Source organism: Sodiomyces alkalinus (assembly GCF_003711515.1).
Source record: "Sodiomyces alkalinus F11 unplaced genomic scaffold SODALscaffold_1, whole genome shotgun sequence".
NCBI lineage: Eukaryota > Fungi > Ascomycota > Sordariomycetes > Glomerellales > Plectosphaerellaceae > Sodiomyces > Sodiomyces alkalinus.
In genome coordinates this window covers 5,933,631-5,955,357 of record NW_021167079.1, presented here as the reverse complement: position 1 = coordinate 5,955,357, position 21,727 = coordinate 5,933,631, and the positions used below count along the sequence as shown (strand labels likewise).

Below are 21,727 nucleotides of genomic sequence, written 5' to 3'. Positions count from 1 at the left end.
CTCATTCCATCGCTAAGACACGGTACGACACGACGCGTCCAAGACTCCCGCACCACTCTCGGCCTACTTTCATGCGTCGCTCGTCTTGAGCTCTTTCACAGCTCTCAGAATCGACAATCACGCTAACACATCACTTCATGCTTCGTTCTGTACTGTAGCCAAGTCGACGACCTGCGAAAGCTGAACCATGTCGGGATTTGGTAGCACCGGCTTTGGTGGCTTCGGCCAGAACAACAATAACCAGCAGTCGTCAGGCACGGGATTCAGCGGCTTCGGTGCAAACACTTCGGGTTCAGGTAAGTCAAACTAGGCTCGTCTTTTCTTCTTCTTTTCTTCTTCCTTTTCTTATGAGCTGTCTCACTAATTGCATGCGCTTATTGTTAGCCTTCGGTTCGACCAACACTCCCAACGCTTTCGGTTCCAACGCAAACACGGGTGGTGGTGGCTTGTTTGGAAGTACGACAGGAGGAGGATTCGGCTCAGGCACAACATGTATGTCGGCATATGGCTACCCCCAACATTTTTTTTTCCTTTGCTTTTGTTGAGCGCCTCAATAGGCTGCCTATACTAACATGAACTTAGCCTTCGGTTCTGGAAATACCAATACTGCCTTTGGTGCGGCTTCGAATCCTGCTACAACCAGCTTTGGCACGAACACAACCGCCGGTGGTGGCCTATTCGGCGCCAACAACACCGCTGCTTCGGGCTCTAGCTTTGGCGGATTCGGAGGCAACACGGCGACCACGAACACGTCCAGTGGATTCGGAGGCTCAGGTGGGTTGTTTGGCAGCTCAAAGCCTTTCGGTCAAACCACTACTACTGGCACAGGCTCAACGTCGCTTTTCGGTGGCGGGAACACCTCTACCGGCAGCTTTGGGGGCTTTGGCGCCACGAATAACCCTGGTATCGGAGGCAAGGTCGGCGATCCGCCAGGCACCAACGCCACCCCGTTTCAGGCTCACCAAGAGAAGGAGCCTACTGGCACGGGTAACCAGTCCAACTCCTTCCAAAATATTCTTTTCCAGGATCCGTACAAAAAGTGGTCGACCGAAGAGCTGAGACTCACCGATTACAATCAGGGCCGCCGCTATGGTAATGCGGGCGGTACGGGTGCATTTGGCGTCTCCAACTTTGGCAACACCACTGGCTTCGGCACCACCAATCAGCCGTCCTCTACGGGCTTCGGAGCCACCCCCGCAGCGGGAACGTCCTTGTTCGGAGGCGGCAACAACAACGCGACCACGTCTGGTTTTGGGACGGGGACGACCAGCGGTTTTGGCGGGGGAGGTCTATTTGGCAGCCAGAACAAACCTGCCACCTCCGGAGGTCTGTTTGCGAGCACAGGCACCTCCCAGCCCGCCCAGACGGGCGGACTTTTTGGCGGCACTAACTCGGGCGGAAGCTTCGGCGGTACAGCAACAACGACGCCTGGTTTCGGCGCGACAGCCTCCACTGCAGGAGGCGGCGGCGGCGGCGGTCTCTTTGGTGGTTCCAACACGCAAAACAAACCCGCTGGTTTCAGTTTCGGCAACACAGGCACTACCGGGTCAGGCTTTGGTGCTGGCAATACTACTTCCGGGTTTGGAACGACCGGTTCGAATACCGCCACGGGCGGCGGCTTATTTGGCAACACCACAAGTAGTGGTACAGGGCTGTTCGGGGGCGGTCAACAGCAACAACAGCAACCGCAGCCGCAGCAGCAGGCCGCCGGTACTGGAGGATTCGGGGGCGGTGCATTCGGTGGTCAGGCACAGCAAACCGGTTCATTATTTGGAGGCGGCCAGCAGAAACCCGCTGGTGGCCTCTTTGGAAGTAGCACTGGAACTTCAGGTGGCCTCTTCGGCTCTGGGGGTGGAGCCGGTACTACGACGACGTCTTTCGGGACTGCTGGCAATACAGGAACCGGTGGCGGACTGTTTGGTGGCCAAAAGCCTGCCGGGACAGGGACCGGCCTGTTCGGGTCGAATACCGCCCAGAATACGGCCGGTTCTGGCACTGGTGGCCTGTTCGGTGGGGCAGGGGCGGGTGCCTCGGGACAACAAGCGAACACGGGCCTATTCCAGTCGAGCACTCAGAATCAGGCAAAGCCTGGCGGTCTGTTCGGAACGTCGCAAGCCTCCACCGGAGGCGGCCTATTTGGGTCCCAAAATGCGCAACAACAACCCTCATTTTTCTCGACTACAACGAACCAGCAGCCTCAGCAGCCTCAGGGAGGCTCCATTCTCAGCGGATCTCTTTTAGGCACTTCGCAGAACGCGAATGCTCCTTCCCAACAAACGTTGACTGCCAACATCTCGGACGTATCGGCATATGGCACCCCATCGCTATTCTCAAATCTCGGCGCCAACGATTTGCCGAATCCCGGTCCACTCGCAACTCCGTTGTCGAGCAAGTCCAAGGCTCGGCGCAGCTCCATTCTTCCTATGTACAAGCTGAATCCCGCCTCCGCGTCGCGATTTGTCACGCCTCAAAAGCGAGGCTTCGGGTTTTCATACAGCACGTATGGTACCCCGACCAGCCCCTCCAGTGTGTCCAGCACGCCGGGTAGTATGAACCGCAGCCTTCTCGGCTCGAGCCTCAACAAGGGCCTGAGCAAGAGTGTGTCGTCCAGCAGTCTCCGCAAGAGCTTTTCGGCGGAGGACAGCATTCTTACTCCCGGAGCATTTTCCGCCAGCTCAGGTTCTCGATATTATGGCAATACGGGCAGCATGAGAAAGCTCGTTATCAACAAGGACATGCGGAGTGACCTCTTCTCCACCCCGACGAAGGACAAGCCAGCCCTGGACCAGCCTAATGGGTTGCGGAAGCTTTCCAAGCGGGTCAGTTTCGATACCAGTACGACAGAGGATGGCCAGGGTGATGGTGCTGGGCAGGATGCTGTCACGCCGCGGAACTCGACGACAGCTGTTGAGGAGCAACAGGCTGCTGTGCCCAACGGCCCTGGGTCTGCTGGAAGCGGAACCCTCGTCGGTGCGGATGAGACGAGCGGCAAGGAATTGGCCGTTGTGCACGAGGAAGAAGCAACCCATGCCCGCCAGCCTACCCACGACAGCTTTGACAAGGCGCCTGGCGAGTACTGGATGAGCCCGACTCAGGATGCCATTTCGGCAATGAACCGAATGCAGCGCCAGAAAGTTGCCAGCTTCACCGTGGGTCGCGACAATGTTGGCTATGTGTGCTTCCAAGTTCCAGTGGATCTCACCAATATTGATCTCGGTGACATCTATGGGGTCATCGTCGTCCTGGAGACTCGGTCTGCCACGGTTTATCCTAATGCCGCCAAAAAGCCGCCCGTCGGCAAGGGACTCAACGTTCCTGCCATCATTTGCCTCGAGCAATCGTGGCCCCGAGGCCGGGATAAGCGGCCCAGTGTTGACACCAAACGCATCAATAAGCATATCGAGCGCCTCCGGAGAATCGAGGACACGACGTTCATTGATTACAATGCTGACACGGGCGTTTGGAAGTTCTCTGTGGAGCATTTCACGACATATGGTCTCGATTACGACGAGGAAGACACTGATGCGGAACCGCGTGGCGATGCGCACGGCGAGCAGAACCATGCGTCGGGCGTCTCGCCACACGGTAGCCTTGGGGATGATAGTATGAGCGATGGTCATGATGACACCTTCGACTTTCAGCGGAAGCGACGGGCCCTACCTGGCGCGTTCGACTCCCGTGCGGTGGGATTGGATGACGATGAGGAAGCAATGGGGGACTCGACCAGCCAAGGCGACGCCTTCTTGGGGTTTGGTTCGGCGGGCCCCAAGTCGAATGCGCTGACTCTCTCGACTGAACGTGATGGAGCGATCGAGGTGGACGACGAATACGACTCGCCCGAGGCTGGCGAGGAAGAGTTTTCTTCCTCTCCCGAGCGTCATCTTGGCGGAGAGCAACGTAGTGAATCGCCTGAAGGTAGGGGTGGTTCACCGGTTGTGGAGACGCCCGGAGGCATTCTTCGCGCTAAGATGCGCGCCATGAAGAGCTCGATGGCTCCTCTGCAGGTCGAAGTTGCAGATGGCGAGGACTGGATGGACATGCTGCAGAAGACGGTCAGTCCCCAGAAGCGGGACCGCGCCTTGTTGAAGAGCGCCGTGGACGCGGGTGTGCTGGCAAGCTCTGTCAACGGTATGCCGAAACAACGCGAGACGCGGATGGTGTCGGATGGGCGTGGCTTCGCTACCAGTATCGATCTTATGAACTCTCTATTCGACAAATCGAAGGCCACGGCACCAACGCACAATGCACCTGTGTCGTCGGTTGGATTTGTTCAGGTTGGTCCCCGCATCGTTGCTTGATGGTTTTCTTTTCTTACTTTGTTCCCAAAACAATACTGTGGTTAGCGTTGACAGGCCTGGGCCGACCGGTGGGGAGCCTGAGGGAGGTGATGAAGTGTAATAATCTACGTGTAGTAAACTCGTTGAGAATGAAATGCTGAGATTTCTTCATTATCTCTAGTGGCCGTATGAGCGACAGAAGAAGACATTTGACGACCTGTCCGGGCTCAGTGAAAACGATCGCGCATTCTATCGATCCTCGAAGCCTTCGTGGGGTCCTGACGGGACCTTGGTAATGCCGGCGACGTCGGCGTCCTCGCATGGTCGAGAGGCAGCGAGAGGAGCGAGCAAGACGGGCATCATGTCGGTTTCAGGCCCGGTCCCCAAGGAAGACGGCTCCGGCGTCGCCCTGTTCAAGTTCTCCAACGAGGTATGTCAGATAATGATTCCTCAGAAATGGACGTCCGTCCCGCTGAGTGGGATGTCAACTAACGCGTGGGACTTGCAGTCGTCCGCCAAAGCCATTGACAATCACATGCGCCTGACCCGGGTCAGCGTGGTTGATGACATTCCCGCCGTTTCTCTGCAGCCCGACAGCTTGATGAATCTATTTCACGACGAAGACGTGAGCAACAGCGCCGCGAATGCTCAGGAAAAGCTTGTATGGGAACTGGCCAGCATCCTGTTTGACGATTCCCCATCGCCAGCATCAGGAACGACTCCATCACGGAGGGAGCGCGTCTCCCGGTTCTGGGAAGAGCTAGTGGAGCCAGCGACGAGGCGGTCGGTTGCACTGGCAAAGTCGACGGAAGAAAAGGCGCTGGTATCTCTGGCGGGGCATCGAATTCAGGATGCTTGCAAGTATCTCATCGAAGGGAGGAACTTTCGGCTTGCGACGTTGGTCTCGATTATCGGCACTTCTGAGCAGTCCAAGCGCGACATGCGCACGCAGCTGGAGGAGTGGTATGGCAACAACGTGCTCTCCGAATTCGACGATGCGATTCGCGCCATGTACGAACTGCTCGCCGGCAACGGCTGCGTTTGCGAAGGGAAGAAGGGCGTGCCGGTGGCCGATCGGATGGAGTCGTTTGTTATCTCGCAGCGGTTCAGCCTGAACTGGAAGCAGGCATTCGGGCTGCGGTTGTGGTACGTCATTTCGCGGCAAGACGAGGTTCCGGCTGCGGTGGAACAATTCGCGGATGACGTCGCGCAAGACCGAGAGGGCTGGCCGCAGACGTGGTACGCAGAACAGGGCATCGAACCTCTTTGGGACGATGAAGACCGAGGGCGGCGTCAGGACTTGCTCTGGGGGCTCCTCCAGCTCTACTCGAACGAGGCCACGGTTGTCGAGGCGGTCCTGCGACCGGAGAACTTTCAACTGTCGCCTCTGGACACGCGGCTTTGCTGGCAGCTCTGGCAGGGTCTGCTCGCGACCGGAAAATTTTTCACGGCCTCGGGCACATCCGAAGCGGCGGACGCGGCGACCTTGTCGTTTGCCGACCAGCTCGTGAACGAGGGCAGCTGGCTCCAGGCGACCTTCGTGCTCCTTCACCTGAGCGAGCCGACGATTCGGGCCAAGGCGGTCCAAGACCACCTCGCTCGCCATGCCGGAGAGATTGGGGCGGAAGACAGCGAGGCATTCACGACGCTGACGCAAACGTTCCAGATTCCGTCGGCGTGGATCTGGGAGGCGCGGGCGCTGTATATGCGGAGTGTGCGGGACGACGCGGTGGCGGAGGTGCAGTGTCTCCTTCGAGCGTTGTCGTACAACGCGGCTCATGAGACGCTCGTCCGCAAGGTGGCACCTTGGGCGATCGTCAGCCGGAACTACCACCAGCTAGCGACGCTCCTCGACGAATTCGAGGGCCACGAGGAGTCGGTCAAGGGGTGGATGCTCGGGGGCGAGATTTACAGGTCCTTCCTGGGGGTCCGGCGCCTCCACGAACAGCGCAAGGAGGTTCCCATGGAGACGCTGGAGGCTCTGGTCAAGGCCCTGCCGGGTGTTCGTGAGGCGACTGAGAGTTCGGACACAGTACGGTTGGCTGCGGTGTCTGAGATGGGTGGCTTCGTGGCGAGGATCATGATGGACACGGCTGAACCGGCCATGGTAAGCAAACAAAACCCCTTCGAGCCTTGGGAAGCACCCAGCTTTGCTTCTGGTGCATACCTTGAGTGCTAACGACGTTTTCTTTTTGCAGCGGGATGCTTCCCGGATTCTTGGACTTCCTCTGACTGAGGGCTCGTATTTGCAGCACTCGCTGCACCTCAGCCACGCCTACTATCAAGGCATCATGGCGGGAGCAAGGTAGTTGGGGAGCGTTCTGTCTTGGACATTGTGTGTTTTCTTTTCTCCTTTTTTCCCCTTCTTGTTTTCTCTCTTTTCGTTTTGTTTTCCTTTTCCCATTTCGTTTTATTTCCCCTCTTTTTGTGTCTTTTTTTCCTTCTAGGTGATTTTAAAAAGGAGGACGGCCAGGAAATAGATGCAACGAAGAACAGTAGCCAGTCTTTGATTTTTTTATTATTATTCTTTCTGTTCTCGCCTATGGCGCCCACGAGGGAGGAGATGGAGCGACACTGTTGTACCCAAAAGACGGGGGGTTTTTTTTTTCTCTCTCTTAATGTGTAACCTAGGTAGCTTTGTAGATAGGTAGTTTAGATTCCTCAATTGACGCAAACGTCTTTCAGGGGCTTAGAAAGTACTGGATCCTGTTCTACCGGTGATATTTTCGTCTATGTACCTAAATGATGGGACACCGAACGAATGCCGCACTTTGATACTTGCCGCTACCTAATAAATAGGGGGACGAGCGAGTACGGAGTATCACAGCAATGTATTTGAGCAAGCTCCAGAGACATGGCTACGGTAGAGGAGCACTGTTTCTTAGCATATTACGGCGCTCCGCTAGCATTACTAAAGGAATGTAGGTACAGTACCTACCTACCATAATACCCTGTGACTCGTGACTCGAGACTGTGAGTGACATCACACCTGACGGTCGTTACCTCGATGTATGTACATACATACCTTACCTTGACATCTTGAAGCACCACGATTAAAAGTGATAGCCGCGGCTCCTGATAACTTGCAACTTCCTCTCGCCGTCCCAAGTGGCGTTGGCGACACCATGACCGCTCACAATGCCACGCTCTCGAACACACGGTTAGTGTAAAATCAAGGCCTCGGCCCTGGCAACATGGTATTGAGTACTCACCCATCCCAGAGATGTGACAGCAAGTCCCGTCAATGCCATCTTCATCGGCGCCGGCGCTGTCGGTTGTTTCTATGCCTCCCGACTTCACCATCCTGACCAGAACGTCCGCGTCTCGCTCGTCGCGAGGTCCAACTACAAAGCCATAGCAGAATCCGGGGTGCAGCTTCATACGCGATCCTTCGGCGACTACACCTTCAAACCCCACGCCGTCTTCCCCACCGTCCAAGCCGCCGCCGAAGCTACAGGTGCAGAGAGCTCGGGGAAAGCCCCCTCATCCGATACCTCGGAGGCACCGGTGATTTCCGCCTGGGATTACATCTTCGTGACGACCAAGGCCCTCCCCGACCGCGCCGACGACTCGGCCACCATCGCGCCGCTGGTAGGACCGACTTCGTGCATCGTGCTGATCCAGAACGGAGTGGGCGTCGAGGAGCCCTACCGCAAACGGTTCCCCACAACCCCGATCATCAGCGCCGTGACAGTGGTGAGCGCCGAGCAGACGTCCCCAGGCGTCGTCCGTCAGAACAGGTGGACGCGCATCAGCCTCGGACCGTACACGGATGGGCTCGGGTCAGCCGATGCCGATGCCGATGCCGACGACAAAGGAAGAAATGGCGAGCTGGGTCGCAAAGGGGCCCGGCACATCGAACGGCTGCGCACCTGGTGGGGTGGCCCAGCTGGGGGCGGCATCCGGGACGTGGACGCCTACGACGAGGTCGGGCTCCAGACGGTGCGCTGGCACAAGCTGTGCATCAACGCGGCCTTCAACCCCAGCGCCGTGCTGAGCGGCGGGCGGGGCAACGCCGACATGCTGACGGACCCGGAACTCCGCGCACATCTGCTGGGCGTCATGGACGAGATCTGGGACGCCGTGCCGCGGATCCTGGGGCGGCCGTTCCCGGAGAGCATGGCGACGCCGGAGCGCATCATCGAGAGCACCGAGCGGAATACGGGCGCCAGGCCGAGCATGCTCTTGGATTGGGAGGCCGCCCGTCCTCTCGAGCTCGAGGTCATACTGGGCAACCCGGTCAGGATAGCACGCGCTCGAGGAGTTGAGCTGCCGCGGTTGCAGAGCTTGTATGCTCTGCTCAGGAGCGCACAGAAGATGAGGTCCCAGGGCGGACATGACCGTCAACAGCAGCGAGAGAAATCCAGAATCTAGTTTCGTTCTTCACAAAAGGAGGACTCCAAAACATGCACCATGTTAACAATGTTGGTTGCGCCCCACGACTCGAGTGCGGCGCAAACACCATCATCTCGCTAGCCCATGTGCTGTCTGTCCATCACCATCCTAAAGTAGACGTGCAACTGATGCGCCATGGCCGAGTCGAATCATGACTTCTCGTGAGTGCTCGACTCATTCCCATGTTTGTCCACACTATCCAGTCCACTTCCCTTTGGGGCGGGGGGTTTCTCTTCCTTTCTTAAATATATATATACACACACAACCAAACCCATCTCTCGACAGAACGAAAAGCCAGGGCACAAAAACGCCGGAAGACCAACAGGCAAGCAAGCTGGTGGTGTGTACGATTTCAAGTCAGGGCAGAATGGCAGGACCCTTGTCCTGCTAGGTCTGCACGTAGCTTGCCCAAACCGTCTTCAGATAACCTTCCGTCAGCAGGGGCCGTGGATCGAAACCCAGGTCTTCATAGTTGGTCGCCGTGCGATAGCCTCCCGACAACCCCTCCATCTTCTCCGGATGAGGTGCGGCGGCGGAAGAGGAGGCGGCAACGTCGGCAAGCTGCTGCAGCAGACCCTGGCTGCCGCCCGCTTGGCCCAGATGTTCTGCGATCCTGTCCCCGATGATGCTGTCCCATGCCGAAGGAACTGCCGGCAGGCTCTTCATTTTCAGCTCGGCCAGCAGCTTATTCGCCTTTTCTTTCGTCCCCTCCACTCTGCTGAGCTCCATGAGAGCCAGCAGGGCCAGACCGGCAATATGGTGATTCCACGGGCTGGTCGGTTGCGGTGTTTCCCCAAGCAGCCTCACGATTTCCCTGCAAGGCCAGAGGATGTCGTTCCCGTTGGATGATGGGTGAAGAAGATATGCGACGAGTCGCGCATGCCAGTATGTCAAGTAAATAACTTGGTAGGACGCGGGCCCGTGGTCGATGTGTTGGGGAAGGTCCTCGCGGAAGTTCTCGACGTAATCGTTGAGGAAGTCGCCCAAAATCCTGGCAGGTACCGAACCACCGCTCATCGGATCTTGGAGGCTCGAGATCACCGTGGACACCTGGCTGAGGATCTTGGACGCGCCTGTGAGCAGTACATGTATCAGTAAAGCCGTACGCCGTACCATCACGGACGGCGGGTATAATAAAATATTTGCTACATTGAGGTCACTCACGGATCATCAAAAAGGTCATCTCGTCAACGATGCTCTCGAGGCCATGATAGACGACGGTTGACTCGTTCCGGATCATCGTCTGGGTTCCCGCCGCAACTGCATGCCACCGGTCGAGTAGCACCAACGACCACCAGAGCTTGACCCGCAGGTGGCTTTCCGAGTCCGAGTCCGAGTCCGAGTCCGGGTCCGGGTCCGGGTTAGGCTCGCTTTCGCCCTCTAGCGGCCTGTCCACTCGAGCATTGTACAACTTCATGGCCAAGGCTGCGCCGACGGCTCGCCCCAACAGGGATTCCTTCAGGGGTCCCGAGCAGGCCGACGGCCGGGTATCCATCTCAATAAGCAGGAGGAGGAGCGTCTGGAGATGGATGATATGTGCCGATGACGTGCGTGGCTCGCCGTCTTGTGATTCCCATTCGGCCAGGATTTTCATCGCAAGACTGGCGTCGCCCGTGGCCGCGGCCGAAGTAGATGGAAAGCAATGGATGGTGCCCGAGAGCGCCTCCAGGAATGCCTCTCGAAGCAAGCCGGAGCACTGCGCTAGAGATGCCTGCAGTCTGGCCTTATTCGCCGGAAGTATTGGGAGATACGGGTGGATGACGGAAAGATAGCTGCGAGAGAGAGATTCTTGTTAGTTAGTTCCTGCTCTCCAATCTTCTTTTCCCGACAGAGCAAGGCGTGTTAAATACGACGGTCAGGACCATGGGCACCTACCCTTGGAAGATGTCATCTGGCACATCGCGTGGCTGCGTAACGCCGGAAATACCAGACATGGACATGTCACCATCCATATTGGCCACGGGTGGCCTGGAAGGCAGATCCGGCTTGAGAGCAATGGGCTGGGGCGCCAGATTATTGAGCGAGTAATGGACCTGATTCCTCTCGGGGGTGAGTGTTGTGATAGGGCGTCCATCAGAGGCCCAGGCCGGACTGGCCTGACGTGGTGGTGCCGAGTGGGTAGGCATGTCATTTCCGGAAATGCTTGAGAAGGCCCTTTTCCGAAGGACGTCATCGCTTGCGCCCTCTCCCAGCCGACCTTCTATGCTGTTGATGCGGTCGGCGAGCTCTTTAATGTACCTGCAAATTGGACCCCAGAGTCAGCCCTTCCGACTTCTGGCCTAGCGGGGATGGGTGGCCTTCGCCAACTTACCCCTTGCTTGGTCCACGCTTCTGGGGGATGCGGCTGAATGAACATGGTTGGGATGACCGCTTGCAGTTACTACACGGCGCGTCCCCCCGATCGGACTGGGCATCACATCGAACCTTTTTCCGCCGGCACTCGTCGCAAGCGCGGGAAACCTTGGAACGTTTCCTCGGGGGGGTAGGGTCGTTGCCTACTGTCGGGAAAGAGTGGGACAGTGACGGATTCATCGGCGGCACCTGGTTCTGGGGTTGCGGGGCTGCGGCTGCGGCTGCGGCTGCGACTGCGACTGCTGCTGTGGCGGGCGAACCTGGCACCGCCTCGTCATATGGGCGGGCCTGCGAGTCGTCCGGATGAGGAGGCATGACGTGCACGTGCCGCAGGTTGTGGTCCTCTCCTTGGGATAGTCGCAGCTGATGTTCCTCCGGATGGGGCATGATGTTTCGGAGGGGAGGCTCGTCGAACTTCATGTTGGGGTCCGTAACCGGCATCATGGGTTCGGCGGCGAGGTCCTGGCCCAGTTGAGCCGCCAGCTGGAGTTCCTCGACGCTAGCGGCATGGGACGGTTGATGCTGAGCTGCGGCCGGGTCCTGCTGCTCAGACTCTCTCGGAGGCGCAGGCGCTTCATGCTCATCATGCCCATAGTAGGGGCCCGGCTGTTGGGTCTCACCCTCAGGCGATGGGTACCTTTGGACCCTCTCCTCCTCGCCGGCTTCTGCTTCCCCTGATGCGTTCATATCTAGTAAGATATATATGTCAGATAGGTAGTCCTAGTGTGATCTGCCTGCAAGCAGCAGATACAAGGATGGCTCCAAGCAGCTAGCTCGATCCACGGTTCTGATAAGATTTGGTAGAGAAAGGGAAAAAAAGAAGAAGAAAATCCTAGGACGCGTACGATACGGAAGAGAAACAAACTGTGAAGTTAGATGAGATGATCTAGCATAGCACAGGGTAGAATCCATCCATAGTTCGCCAACTTGAAAGTTGCGAAGGAATACCGCGTCCACTCGGCGCATTTTTGATTGCCTTCATCCCCGTTCATCCCCGTTCATCCCCGTTCATCCCCGTTCATCCCCGTTCATCCCCGTTCATCCCCGTTCATCCCCTTCGCAAGCGCGACGATGTCGATGTCGACTCGACGCATTGGAAGCGGCAACTCGAAGGACACGTGTATAGAGAGGCCCATTTGCGGACGGTGAAGAGAGGGAATTTGTATAGAGCGACGAGCGACAAGAGAAATGGGCTTATTGGGGAAGACGTTGGCGTCCAAAGACTTGAACTCACCTCTCAGTCGCTTTCTCTCAACGCGTTATGTTGATTAGTTCGCGATTGGGAACGGAATAATAGACGGCGCTGGTTGACGGAATAGGAAGAACCACATCGCCGAGCGAATGTCGAGACGCCCCGGAAGAAGAAGTGGAATGGAAAGATTTCTCCAGGTTGTGGTGTTGCTGGATAAATGTCGGAGCGAGTCTGCATCTGCTTACGTAATGTGATCACTGATGATGTCTACCTTAAGGTAGGTACCTTAGACGACTCCTATGTTAGATCACGTGATGTTAAGCGCTTGGCGTGGGAATAATTGCTGCATATTCGTATCGTAATTAATTAGTGGGAATAACCAGGGGGATCACAACAATCCTCGCAATGTTTCACGAAATGTCCATGTACCTGCTAGCCCGGCCTTGAAAGATCTACATCTTTACCTACTGGTAGATCAAAACTCACCACTGATCATGCCAGCCCAGCCCAAAAACTGGCCCCAGCACCTGCCCTACCACCCATTGCCCATCCGGAGCAAAGGACTTACACCACGACAAGTGGAGACATTAACGCAAAAGCGACCAGGCGAGCCCTTCCTGGCGGCAGACCAGACACCAGTTCCCAGTCCCCTGGTGAAAATCACATCGATCGACGACCCGAGCCATCCAGCCTGTGGCCAGCACGGTCTCTTCGCAACGCGCCATCTCAAGCCCGGATCGTTCATCCTATTGTACGTGGGTACCGTGCACGCATCGTCCGGGCCCGACGTCGAGGAATCCGACTACGACTTGTGGCTAGACCGAGACGCCGGCCTCGCCATCGACGCTGCCAAGGGAGGGAACGAGGCCAGGTTTATCAACGACTACCGCGGGGTTGCCGAGCGGCCTAATGCGGAGTTTCGGGAGGTCTGGAGCCAACGAGCTGGGCAGCGGTGCATGGCGGTCTTCGTGCTCCCTGTAGGAAGCGGCCCGAATGCAAAGTCCGCACCGACTAGGCGAGGAATCGCCAAGGGGCAGGAGATTTTGGTGAGTTACGGGAAAGGGTTCTGGGGTCATCGGTAGTTGCAGTCTCTCGGGGGATTTACCCTCTTGGCGAATATAAAAAGCCTGTAGGATATCCTGTTAGTCCATATGTTCTAGTGAATCTTCCGAGGGGAGGAAGGGGAAAGATTAAGATGGGGGATATGTCCTGTCTCAAGCCGATCACGGATCAGATGGGGGGTACGAGTCCTGCAGGCGAAGCCTTGAAAAGGACGCGACCTCCCACGAACACCGACTACCCTAGGTGCGCGGATGAAGAATGGACAGGAGGCGAACGTGTAAATGGGAAGGTTTGCTCTATGTGACCGAGGCAAAAGAGACCGAGACGACGAAGAGAGACATCGTCCGCAACGCAGTGTAAAAGCAGGGGAAAGAAAAAGAACAAAAGAAAAGATAAAAAAAGGCCGTTATATAAACGGAAAAAATTTCAGACATCCACCCAAGTTTATAGCACACCAAGAAACCCAAGAAAAAACCCGCGCCGACACTCCGACTATGTGCGATCCCGCCTGTGATGTCTTAAATGTTTTAAACCTGCCCGCAACCCGCCCCATGCAACAACGAATGCTCTGTGCGCCATTCCGGCCGTGGTAATGCAAAATATTCCGTCCCTCCTCCTCCCGCCGCATGAGTGTGTCGTCTCTCTTCATCAACCCAGGACAAGGCGAAAGAAAAAAGGAAAAAAAAAAAATTGAGCGCACTGCAAAACACTATTGGGTATTCCAAAGATCAGTGTTCAAGGGCACACCATCGGCGGAGTCGTAAGTGGTAATGCCATCGTTGAACTGCTGGCCCCAAAAGACGGGGTCGTCTTCAAAGTTGAAGGACGACGCGCCACTAGTGGCCCCGGCGTCATCGAGCGAGGACGCAGCAGGAGGGGGAAGATCGAACTTGCTGGACGAATGTTTCAGGAAGGCATCGTAATCGATCGCCCCTAGGTCGGGGCCAGAGAAGAGCTGGTTCGAGCGCATGTAGGCGGCCGCATCGCCCGTGTTGAAGGCGTCCAGGTCGACGTCGCCCGTCAAAAAGTTGTCTTCCACTTCCGAGGCCTCGCACGAAGTCGACGCCGTGGCGGCGAGCGTGGGGGCCTGCTCGGAGCCGGTGCCCCAGTCGAACACGCCGTTGAGGCTTTGGCCGCACGGCTGGCCGTAGCTGGACGGCGCGAAGCTTTCGGTGCCCCTGTCCGGGAGCTCGATGTGGCTCCAGTCCACCGAGGCCGCGCTGAGGCCAGCGCTGAAAATGGGCGCGTCTTGCTCCGAGTACCCCGCGCCGCCGAACAGGTCGAAGCTGGCGTTGGGCATGTAGCTGGGGTACTTGATTCCCGACAGGTCTAGAGGCGGGAGCTGGGCGCTGAGCTGTTGAAGACCAGATGCGCCCGCCAGGAGGGGCGACGTCGCTTCCGACTTGACGCGACGCTGCCGGTGGGAAGACGGCATGACGCTGGCTCCGCCTGGGGTTGTGTCCCGGACAGAGCCGTCGAAAAAGCCGTCGGGGGAGCGGGATCCGAAAGTGCCGGAGCCGTGCATCGAGTTGACACGGCCGAGCTGATAGGGACTGGACTTGGACGCGATCTTGTTAGGCTTGTGGATGGGTTTGTGGTTGCCGTGCTGATCAAAAGTGAGGGGGCCATCGGAGTGCACCGTGTTTGCCCGACGACGTCGAACTGGAGGTCTCGGCCGCTGGTTCGCAGTCTCCTTGACGTTTTTGGTCGAGTCTACTTCCGGGACCGGGTCGAGTCCCGGTTCCTTTATCGTGTGACCGCAAGTGCATCGACCGCCATGGTTGCAACAACAGGTTTCTGTCATGAGGGGGAAAAAGAAAAAAAAAATCAGCACATCAGGGCCTGTCCTGACCCATGGCGAGCGAGGAAAAGGGGGGGAAACCGGGGGAGAAGAAAGGACAAGGTAGCTCAAGTCTTACCTCGATGGCCCTCGATAGTGGGTTGCAAATGGGCGCACTTGCTGGTCTTCTCCCCGCAGTCGCATTTGATGTGCGCAGCACGGGACTTGCGCATAGAACGGCAGTGTTGACATTGCGAAACCGGGCGCCCTTTCTTGTTGATATGTTGGAGCGGACGATCTACGACGAGACGAAGAGACGAAGCTCCGGTTAGCTGCAGCTCCCTTCCCGGGGATTCTTTGGTTCCACAGCTTTGTTTCCCCCGAAACTTTGATCTTTTGTCCTCGAAGATTGCCTCCCTCTTTCCTACACTTGTATGGGGAGAAGGAGGGGGTTCGGGCTCTTTTTTCTTTCTTTCTTTCTTCTTTCTTCTTCTTTTTTTCTCTACTTCTTCTTCTCTTATATCCTCAGGATCACGCCCCACATGCTGCGTCGTTCTCCGGGTCGTTACTCACCAGCATGCTGGCAGTTGCTCACGCGATGGCCCCTCACGCAAGACTCGCAGGCGTATTTCTCCCCGTCAATTATCATGTTGGCGAATTGGTATTAAGTCGTCCTCCGTGAAGGGCCTGTCCCCCCACAAACTGGGTTGAAGGGAAGGTTGGATGGGTTGGAGAGTAGGAGTAAGAGAGAACCGGAAGGTCGCGGAGGCTGTGCTTGGATCGGATCGGAGGGGGGAAGGCGGGTGAAGGCGGGGTGAAGTCCTTGGTTGAGCCCTCGGTGGCCCTTGGTGTTCTTCAAGCTAGCAAGGTTCGAAAGGCTTGTGCCAAACGACCACCTTGAATTGTTCGCCGCAAGGTTAAATCGCCAATGGGTTAAGGTTTTTCGAGGCGAAACAGGTGGCCGCCGGGAAGAACAGGGGACCTAAATCAGGGCAACGTGGGGATCTGGGTGCTGAGGAAAATTCATCGCGGAGCAGGACGTGGACATGGAGAGAGTTCAGTGAAGAACGTAGGAAGGGACCGAAAGGACCGTGACAACAACAGAGTACCACTGGTGTACGTGCTTGGGTAATTCGTGGGGGAGGGGCCCAAAAAAAAGAAAGAGGAAAAAAAAAAACTTTTTTCTATCTTGTTCTTTTTACTCATTCTTACCCCCTTTCTCACCCCCTTTCTCTTCTCTTATCCCACGCCCTATTTTCGCAACTTAAGCGGTCGCCGTATTCCGGCCGGAGAGGTGGGAACTCGGGATGGTGGGAATTATTTGTCCTCGCTTTTACTTAATGGGGCGTCTTTGGTGTGCTCACAGGTCTATTAGCCAAGAGCAATGGGGATTGGCCGTAGACCCGAAACGAGTAATAGTGTTCTCTTGACAGCCGCCTGGAAACTGGGTTTCCAAGGGCAAAACGATGTACGCAAGTACTCAGCTCCACATCGGTGCATAGGATAACCGCGTCTTTACGGCTTAACAGGTCCAATTCTCTGTCGCGATTTGATGAAGGTGGGGATGATGGGCTTTTTTCTTTTCTTTTCCTGATCGAAGTGGGAGTTTCGCGATGAATAATAGCCGGGTTTGGCGGATGGCTTGGCGATGACATCGCACACTTGGTACCTACGTTGTACAACGTACGAAAGCCTGTCTTACCCTGAGGTAGGTAAGGTAGTTACGAAGTACCTGGGCAAGGGCGGACTGACTGAGGGGAGGGGGAGGGGGAGGGGTGGCTCGGAGAGAAGAGGGCGAAAAGCTGACATTGATACACAGATGAGAAGAAATCCCACCAGTTCGCTCAGGGTTCTTGGGGGACCAGGGCCCCGCCCCGGGGGGCTCCGTTGCTTTGCTCGGATAACCTATGCTCCGCGCTCTGTCTAGGTATTTACGTTGTAATTGACAAAAGCCCGTCTCCCTAACGGTTGGCGCGGATACCTTATTATTAGCGAGACCAATTGCAACTTTGCAGGTGGACAAGTGACAGGTTTCGAGTGGGATGGACAAGACAGATGGACCGCCGAGCCCATCCGAGTCCAGTCGCAGCTCGTCGCAACAAAACGGGAATGAAAGGGGGGTCACAAGGTGGGGGGAACGGGAGGGTGAGGAACGAAGGTCAAGAAACGAGGGACGAAGGACGAGGAACTGCAGCAAAGAGAAGGAGGTCGGCCGACTGCTGCTTGAAGGGATTCCACGGGCGCGGCGAGGGAGGGAGACCCGAGCGTCTCCTCGTACGGATTACGGAGTACGGAGAGCGGTACCTAGGTAGGTAGGTACCTACCTTACCTTACATACCTACCTTACTGGTACCGGATATATCCACACTTTTGGCAAAATGTTGCGTGCCTTACCTTGCCTGTAGGTACTCGGCGGGTTCCACGGTTTGCTTGGGGACAAACGTGGGAGAATGGCCGACTTGTCCCCCTTCCCCTCAAATGTAAAGAACAAGGGGCATGCATCAAGTCTCAAAGTTACAGTCAAGTGACGAAGGGGCAGCGTGGCAGTTCTTTTCGATTGACATGCGTTTGCCTTTGCTGTTCAGAGTCGGTACGTATAAGTTAGGTACCGTAGTATTCAAGGTACCTTTACTGAGTAAGGTACGAAGTACAGTACAACGTACGGAGTACGTCTGTCAGGGTAATCGCCAACCTGGCCCGCCCCCCACGACTTTTCATGGGTTGGGGTAACTTCTAACAGGCAAAAAGCTCAAGCAGACATTAATCCACTGTTCGGGGTGTTTTTGTCCCATGGATACCCCGTACTCCGTACTCCGGCCGTACCGCACCTACCTATCTCGGGCATTGGCTTGTTTATTATTTATACGCACAAACCCTTTTAAAAAGGGTAATTATGGCCTATACGTATTCTCCAGCCGTTGTATAATGCAACCCGCTTCAATGTTGAGCTTTGTACCTACTCCGTGGGGCCAAGCCAATGCCAGTTCCGAGAGTGAGCCGCAAAGTACGAAGAGATTACTTGGTACTTGATAGGACGCCGTTATAAGGTGATGGTGATGGATGCATGATGATGTGCAGGAATGTACAGGTAGGTGGTGAGTTGAGTGTGGGGGGCTGACAAGCTCCCATTCCCAATCGTCAGTAAATCGGGGTTGGACCTCTGGACCTGGGCACAGACAGATGGCACCATCATGACAGCCCATATAACCCCCCCAACCCCCTCTCTTGGAACCGCTACCTAAGCCCCCCTCCCTGGGTCGGAGCGTGGGAGAAGGCAGGTCGTCTCCCACCGAGCATGACCGCATCAAGGTCTCAGACTAAATATCCGACGCATGTTGAATTGCTTAGCGGCTACCATACGGTTACTGAAAGATGATTTTGATGGGATACTAGGGTGGTGAAGAGCTGCCTTTCTTCCAGGTTGATCCTCACCTCAAGCTCCAGGGACTGATTCCGACTGCCGGCGTCTACCATGTAAAACCGGCCTAGACGTAATAGTGTACGGATACTCGAAATTATATTTATATTATATTTATATTACATGGGAAACGCGGCTGTGCGTCCCCTTACTACTCTCAAACGTTCTCCCTTGGGTAACCGGTCCTGACCGAGCCATGCCACATATGTGCATGCAGTACTCCGTACGGAGTACAGATGACCTCCGACAGATTGATCCCATGAAGCCAAGGCGTTCGCTCAGCCGTCTCCTGGTGGTCCCACTCATGTACCGTATGTAGTTCCAACATTAGCCGGCGCCAAAAACTCGTAACAGGCAACGGATGAATGATACAGGTACACAGCTTTTGGGCCACGGTTCAGGGCAATTCGGGAAAGAAAGGGAATGGTAAAAGGGAGGGACGTTGGATCCAGCCATGACATGTAAAAAAAATAAAAATAAAAAAAAATAAAAAGTTGAAATCTTACGTGTACTCCCCATAGCAAATTGCCCTATCAACTACGAATAATAGCCCGTACTCCGTACCCGTACGTCGGGATAGGGGCGTACAACGTACAGTCATCAACAAGTGGCCAAGGACGGGGTTCTCAGACCCCCTCCCCTGTTGCCCCGAGGGCGGAGGGAATGACTCCCTCCGACGGGCATGGTCTTTCAACCGCCCTCGGTCTTTGCTGGGCCGTTCTCCAAAACCACTGCTGTCCGATTTATGAGCGGCTCGACCAACTTGGGCAAGTCCGCCGGTGAGGTCTTGGCATCGGTGTCCAGCCCCTTGCACCGAATCGGCCCTTCACCGAGAGAGCCCGTTTCGATCCAGCCACACTGTTGTTCCAATTAGGTATTACAACCTGTTAGACCGGGAGTAGTATGTTGGGAGTCCGGAGTTGCGGGACGACCATTCTCTTCTGCCTCTTTTCTCACAATTCACAATCGTTCAAGTCATATGACAAAAATTCACAGATGGTGGGTCGGTGTTCGCGGGCCGGGGAAGAGAGGGCACTGCCATACTACGGATACTTTATACCGAACTCGCATTTCCCCTAGGGTACCGTACCTACTGTACCGTACCTATGTAAGGCAATTACTAAGCACGGAGAATCATCGGAACATTGTTCCTTTGCTGCTTGCTGCTTGCTGCCTCCCCTCTTCTCCTTACTGTCGATACATTCTTCTGTCTTCATCCCGAGCTGTCACGGGTCGATCTCTCGGCTTTTAATTTAGACACCCGTCGAATCTTTCGGACGTCAAGATGCCAGTAATTGTTTCCCAGTTGCTCTTACTTCGAAGATGGTTTGTTCCGGCGGATTAGCGCAGCATCTTGTCCCCCTGGGTCACAGCAAGTCGCAAAGATTCAAACAACATCATGCTTCTCTCCAACAGTTGCCAGATGATGTACAACTAAATCGTCGCCCAAGACAGTTTCCCGTCGGCAATTGTGACCTCGTCAATTACCGCGCTTGCCATGTGGATGAAGTAACCTTGGGTAGTCGATGGGCTTGGAAATCCAGTCGTGTCCCTGCGCGGTCCTGTTGAGACATACTGCCTCTGCCCCTTTTTGAACTTTTTTTTTCGTTTCCCCCGGCATTGGGCACTTTGGTTCGGCCCACTATCAATCCAAAGACTTCCGGTGAAGTCGCAGAGGAAAAAGCAGAAGAAAAAAAGAAAAAGAAAGAGAAAAGAAGAAAAAGAAAAAGAAAAAGAAAAGAAGAAACCCCCCCCCGGCTACCTACCCATGTGCCCCACTACGTGACAGGGAAAATAGACATCGAAAACAATGTTGGAACATGTGAACCACCTTCAGATTCGGGGCCCTAATTATGCAAGAAAAGCGTGGACGGGCTGTTTGCAAGCCGCAAGGCCAGGAGGCTCCATCACCGGAACCACCAATTAGCAGACACGTTGAGTCGTCCATCGGTATGGGTGCTCTTGACGCTGTGCCACCACCCCGTAGGGATAAACAGGGCATCGCCAGGGCCCAGTCGCGCTTCGAGTATGTCCCCCGAGGCGTCGGAACCCCAGACAATGGCATTCAACGCAACCCTTTCCGGTCCCTGCATCATCTCCGTCCCACGGATGCGGCTATTCGCCGGCCGCCCAAGCTGCGCCTGCACTCGTCGGAACGCCCGGTCTCCAGCCTGCGGAGACAGCAGCCTGACCGTCTTGTCACTGAGAAGCTGACAGAAGAGGTTGGGGTTAGGGTCCCGGTGTAGCGGGGTATATGTCGGCTCCAGGCCCATCCAGACGCTGGAGTTGTACACATCGCCTTTGCCTGCTTCCCTGACCAGGCGCGGCGTTGGCAGGTCTCGCTGGAGATGGGCGGGTAGGTCAGAAAGCGGAGACTGGGCAATGTAAAGTTGCTTGAGGATGATGTCGTCTTGCGACTGGTTAAACTCCACTGCCCTTAGAAGGAGTAGGAGGGGGGCTTGGAAGAGAGAGAAGCTCGGTCCAGAACCAGCGGGAGGCTGAATCGCGCCTTGGAGAATCCCGGAAAGCATCGTGTTCATGTTCACGGGATCAGAGCCGGACAGCAGCCAACTGATAAACCGCTGTATAGGATCTACCGAGCCATCGTCCTCCTCCGGGTGCTGAGGAATGGTGAGCTCATAAGGGAATATATGATGGGCGAACTGGCCCATGTAGGAACTGAAGGCGGCATGGGCAGGACCTGGGGCCAGCGAGCTAGCCTTGCCGTCACCGTCAAACCATTTGAGTAAGGCTGGGAAGGAGCTGTCTTTTCCTGACGAGCCTCTGGTGCCTTTAAAGAACCATGGACGTCCAGGTGAGAATGCCTCGTCACGGAAGCGGGCTATGTCGACAGAAGAGTATGGGGACGAGCTCGAGTCAACGAGGCGCGCTGTCGTAATAAATGTTCGACAACCCCCTGTCCTGGCAAATAGAGAGGGAATCCAGCGTCCTTTGATTGCCCTTGCCAGTCTCATAGTTCAAGAGGCATCGAACGTGGTTGAGGCAGGGTACGGTAGGTAAAGATGGAAGATACCTTGTTATATGTTGCTTCAACGAAGAGGATGTCTCGTCCCGTACTCCTCTTATCTGAGATCGATGCGCGGCATCTAAGGTACGTACCGGTAAGACATTCAGCCCTGACGGTACATCCCTACCTTGTTACCTACCTTACCTTACCTAGGTAAGGTAAGGTACGGTAGCCTAGGTACCTTACTCCGGTACAACCAATTACGGTACGTACTGCTCGTATT

The 21,727-nt window shown here is 55.8% G+C and overlaps 6 protein-coding genes across 6 annotated transcripts; 3 read left to right on the top strand and 3 right to left on the bottom strand.

Moving 5' to 3' along the window:
- Nucleotides 1-187: 187 nt before the first annotated feature.
- On the top strand, nucleotides 188-6,586 carry SODALDRAFT_266791 (hypothetical protein; the record flags this gene model as incomplete). Its single annotated transcript, XM_028607510.1, has 6 exons — nucleotides 188-296; nucleotides 385-492; nucleotides 583-4,274; nucleotides 4,459-4,707; nucleotides 4,786-6,384; nucleotides 6,476-6,586. 6 exons carry the CDS (start codon nucleotides 188-190, stop codon nucleotides 6,584-6,586), a joined length of 5,868 nt encoding a protein of 1,955 aa, XP_028471141.1.
- Nucleotides 6,587-7,315: 729 nt separating this feature from the next.
- On the top strand, nucleotides 7,316-8,876 carry SODALDRAFT_305320 (2-dehydropantoate 2-reductase). Its single transcript, XM_028609004.1, has 2 exons — nucleotides 7,316-7,437; nucleotides 7,499-8,876. The coding sequence occupies exons 1-2, from the start codon at nucleotides 7,403-7,405 to the stop codon at nucleotides 8,649-8,651; spliced, it is 1,188 nt and encodes a 395-aa protein (XP_028471140.1). The 5' UTR covers nucleotides 7,316-7,402; the 3' UTR covers nucleotides 8,652-8,876.
- A 183-nt stretch (nucleotides 8,877-9,059) lies between these two features.
- SODALDRAFT_355540 (hypothetical protein) lies at nucleotides 9,060-11,711 on the bottom strand (the record flags this gene model as incomplete). The annotated part of the gene is made up of 4 exons (XM_028613823.1): nucleotides 9,060-9,745; nucleotides 9,837-10,444; nucleotides 10,548-10,910; nucleotides 10,984-11,711. The coding sequence occupies 4 exons, from the start codon at nucleotides 11,709-11,711 to the stop codon at nucleotides 9,060-9,062; spliced, it is 2,385 nt and encodes a 794-aa protein (XP_028471139.1).
- An 891-nt stretch (nucleotides 11,712-12,602) lies between these two features.
- SODALDRAFT_327525 (hypothetical protein) lies at nucleotides 12,603-13,742 on the top strand. The gene has a single exon (XM_028610456.1). It carries the CDS (start codon nucleotides 12,711-12,713, stop codon nucleotides 13,296-13,298), a length of 588 nt encoding a protein of 195 aa, XP_028471138.1. The 5' UTR covers nucleotides 12,603-12,710; the 3' UTR covers nucleotides 13,299-13,742.
- A 187-nt stretch (nucleotides 13,743-13,929) lies between these two features.
- On the bottom strand, nucleotides 13,930-15,391 carry SODALDRAFT_36557 (copper fist DNA binding domain-containing protein). The gene is made up of 2 exons (XM_028614650.1): nucleotides 15,198-15,391; nucleotides 13,930-15,075 (listed from the first exon to the last, which is right to left on the bottom strand). The coding sequence occupies exons 1-2, from the start codon at nucleotides 15,289-15,291 to the stop codon at nucleotides 13,988-13,990; spliced, it is 1,182 nt and encodes a 393-aa protein (XP_028471137.1). The 5' UTR covers nucleotides 15,292-15,391; the 3' UTR covers nucleotides 13,930-13,987.
- Nucleotides 15,392-20,214: 4,823 nt separating this feature from the next.
- Nucleotides 20,215-21,514, bottom strand: SODALDRAFT_36545 (Clavaminate synthase-like protein). The gene has a single exon (XM_028614649.1). It carries the CDS (start codon nucleotides 21,449-21,451, stop codon nucleotides 20,384-20,386), a length of 1,068 nt encoding a protein of 355 aa, XP_028471136.1. The 5' UTR covers nucleotides 21,452-21,514; the 3' UTR covers nucleotides 20,215-20,383.
- Nucleotides 21,515-21,727: the final 213 nt, after the last annotated feature.

Excerpts from the sequence above, each read along its gene's own strand:
- SODALDRAFT_305320 (XM_028609004.1), top strand. The coding sequence starts at position 7,403 with ATGACCGCTCACAATGCCACGCTCTCGAACACACG. Across the intron at positions 7,438-7,498 it reads GCCACGCTCTCGAACACACG|AGATGTGACAGCAAGTCCCG; the intron begins GTTAGTGTAAAA and ends CACCCATCCCAG.
- SODALDRAFT_327525 (XM_028610456.1), top strand. The coding sequence starts at position 12,711 with ATGCCAGCCCAGCCCAAAAACTGGCCCCAGCACCTGCCCTACCACCCA.
- SODALDRAFT_36557 (XM_028614650.1), bottom strand. The coding sequence starts at position 15,291 with ATGCGCAAGTCCCGTGCTGCGCACATCAAATGCGACTGCGGGGAGAAG. Across the intron at positions 15,076-15,197 it reads CACTATCGAGGGCCATCGAG|AAACCTGTTGTTGCAACCAT; the intron begins GTAAGACTTGAG and ends CCCTCATGACAG.
- SODALDRAFT_36545 (XM_028614649.1), bottom strand. The coding sequence starts at position 21,451 with ATGAGACTGGCAAGGGCAATCAAAGGACGCTGGATTCCCTCTCTATTT.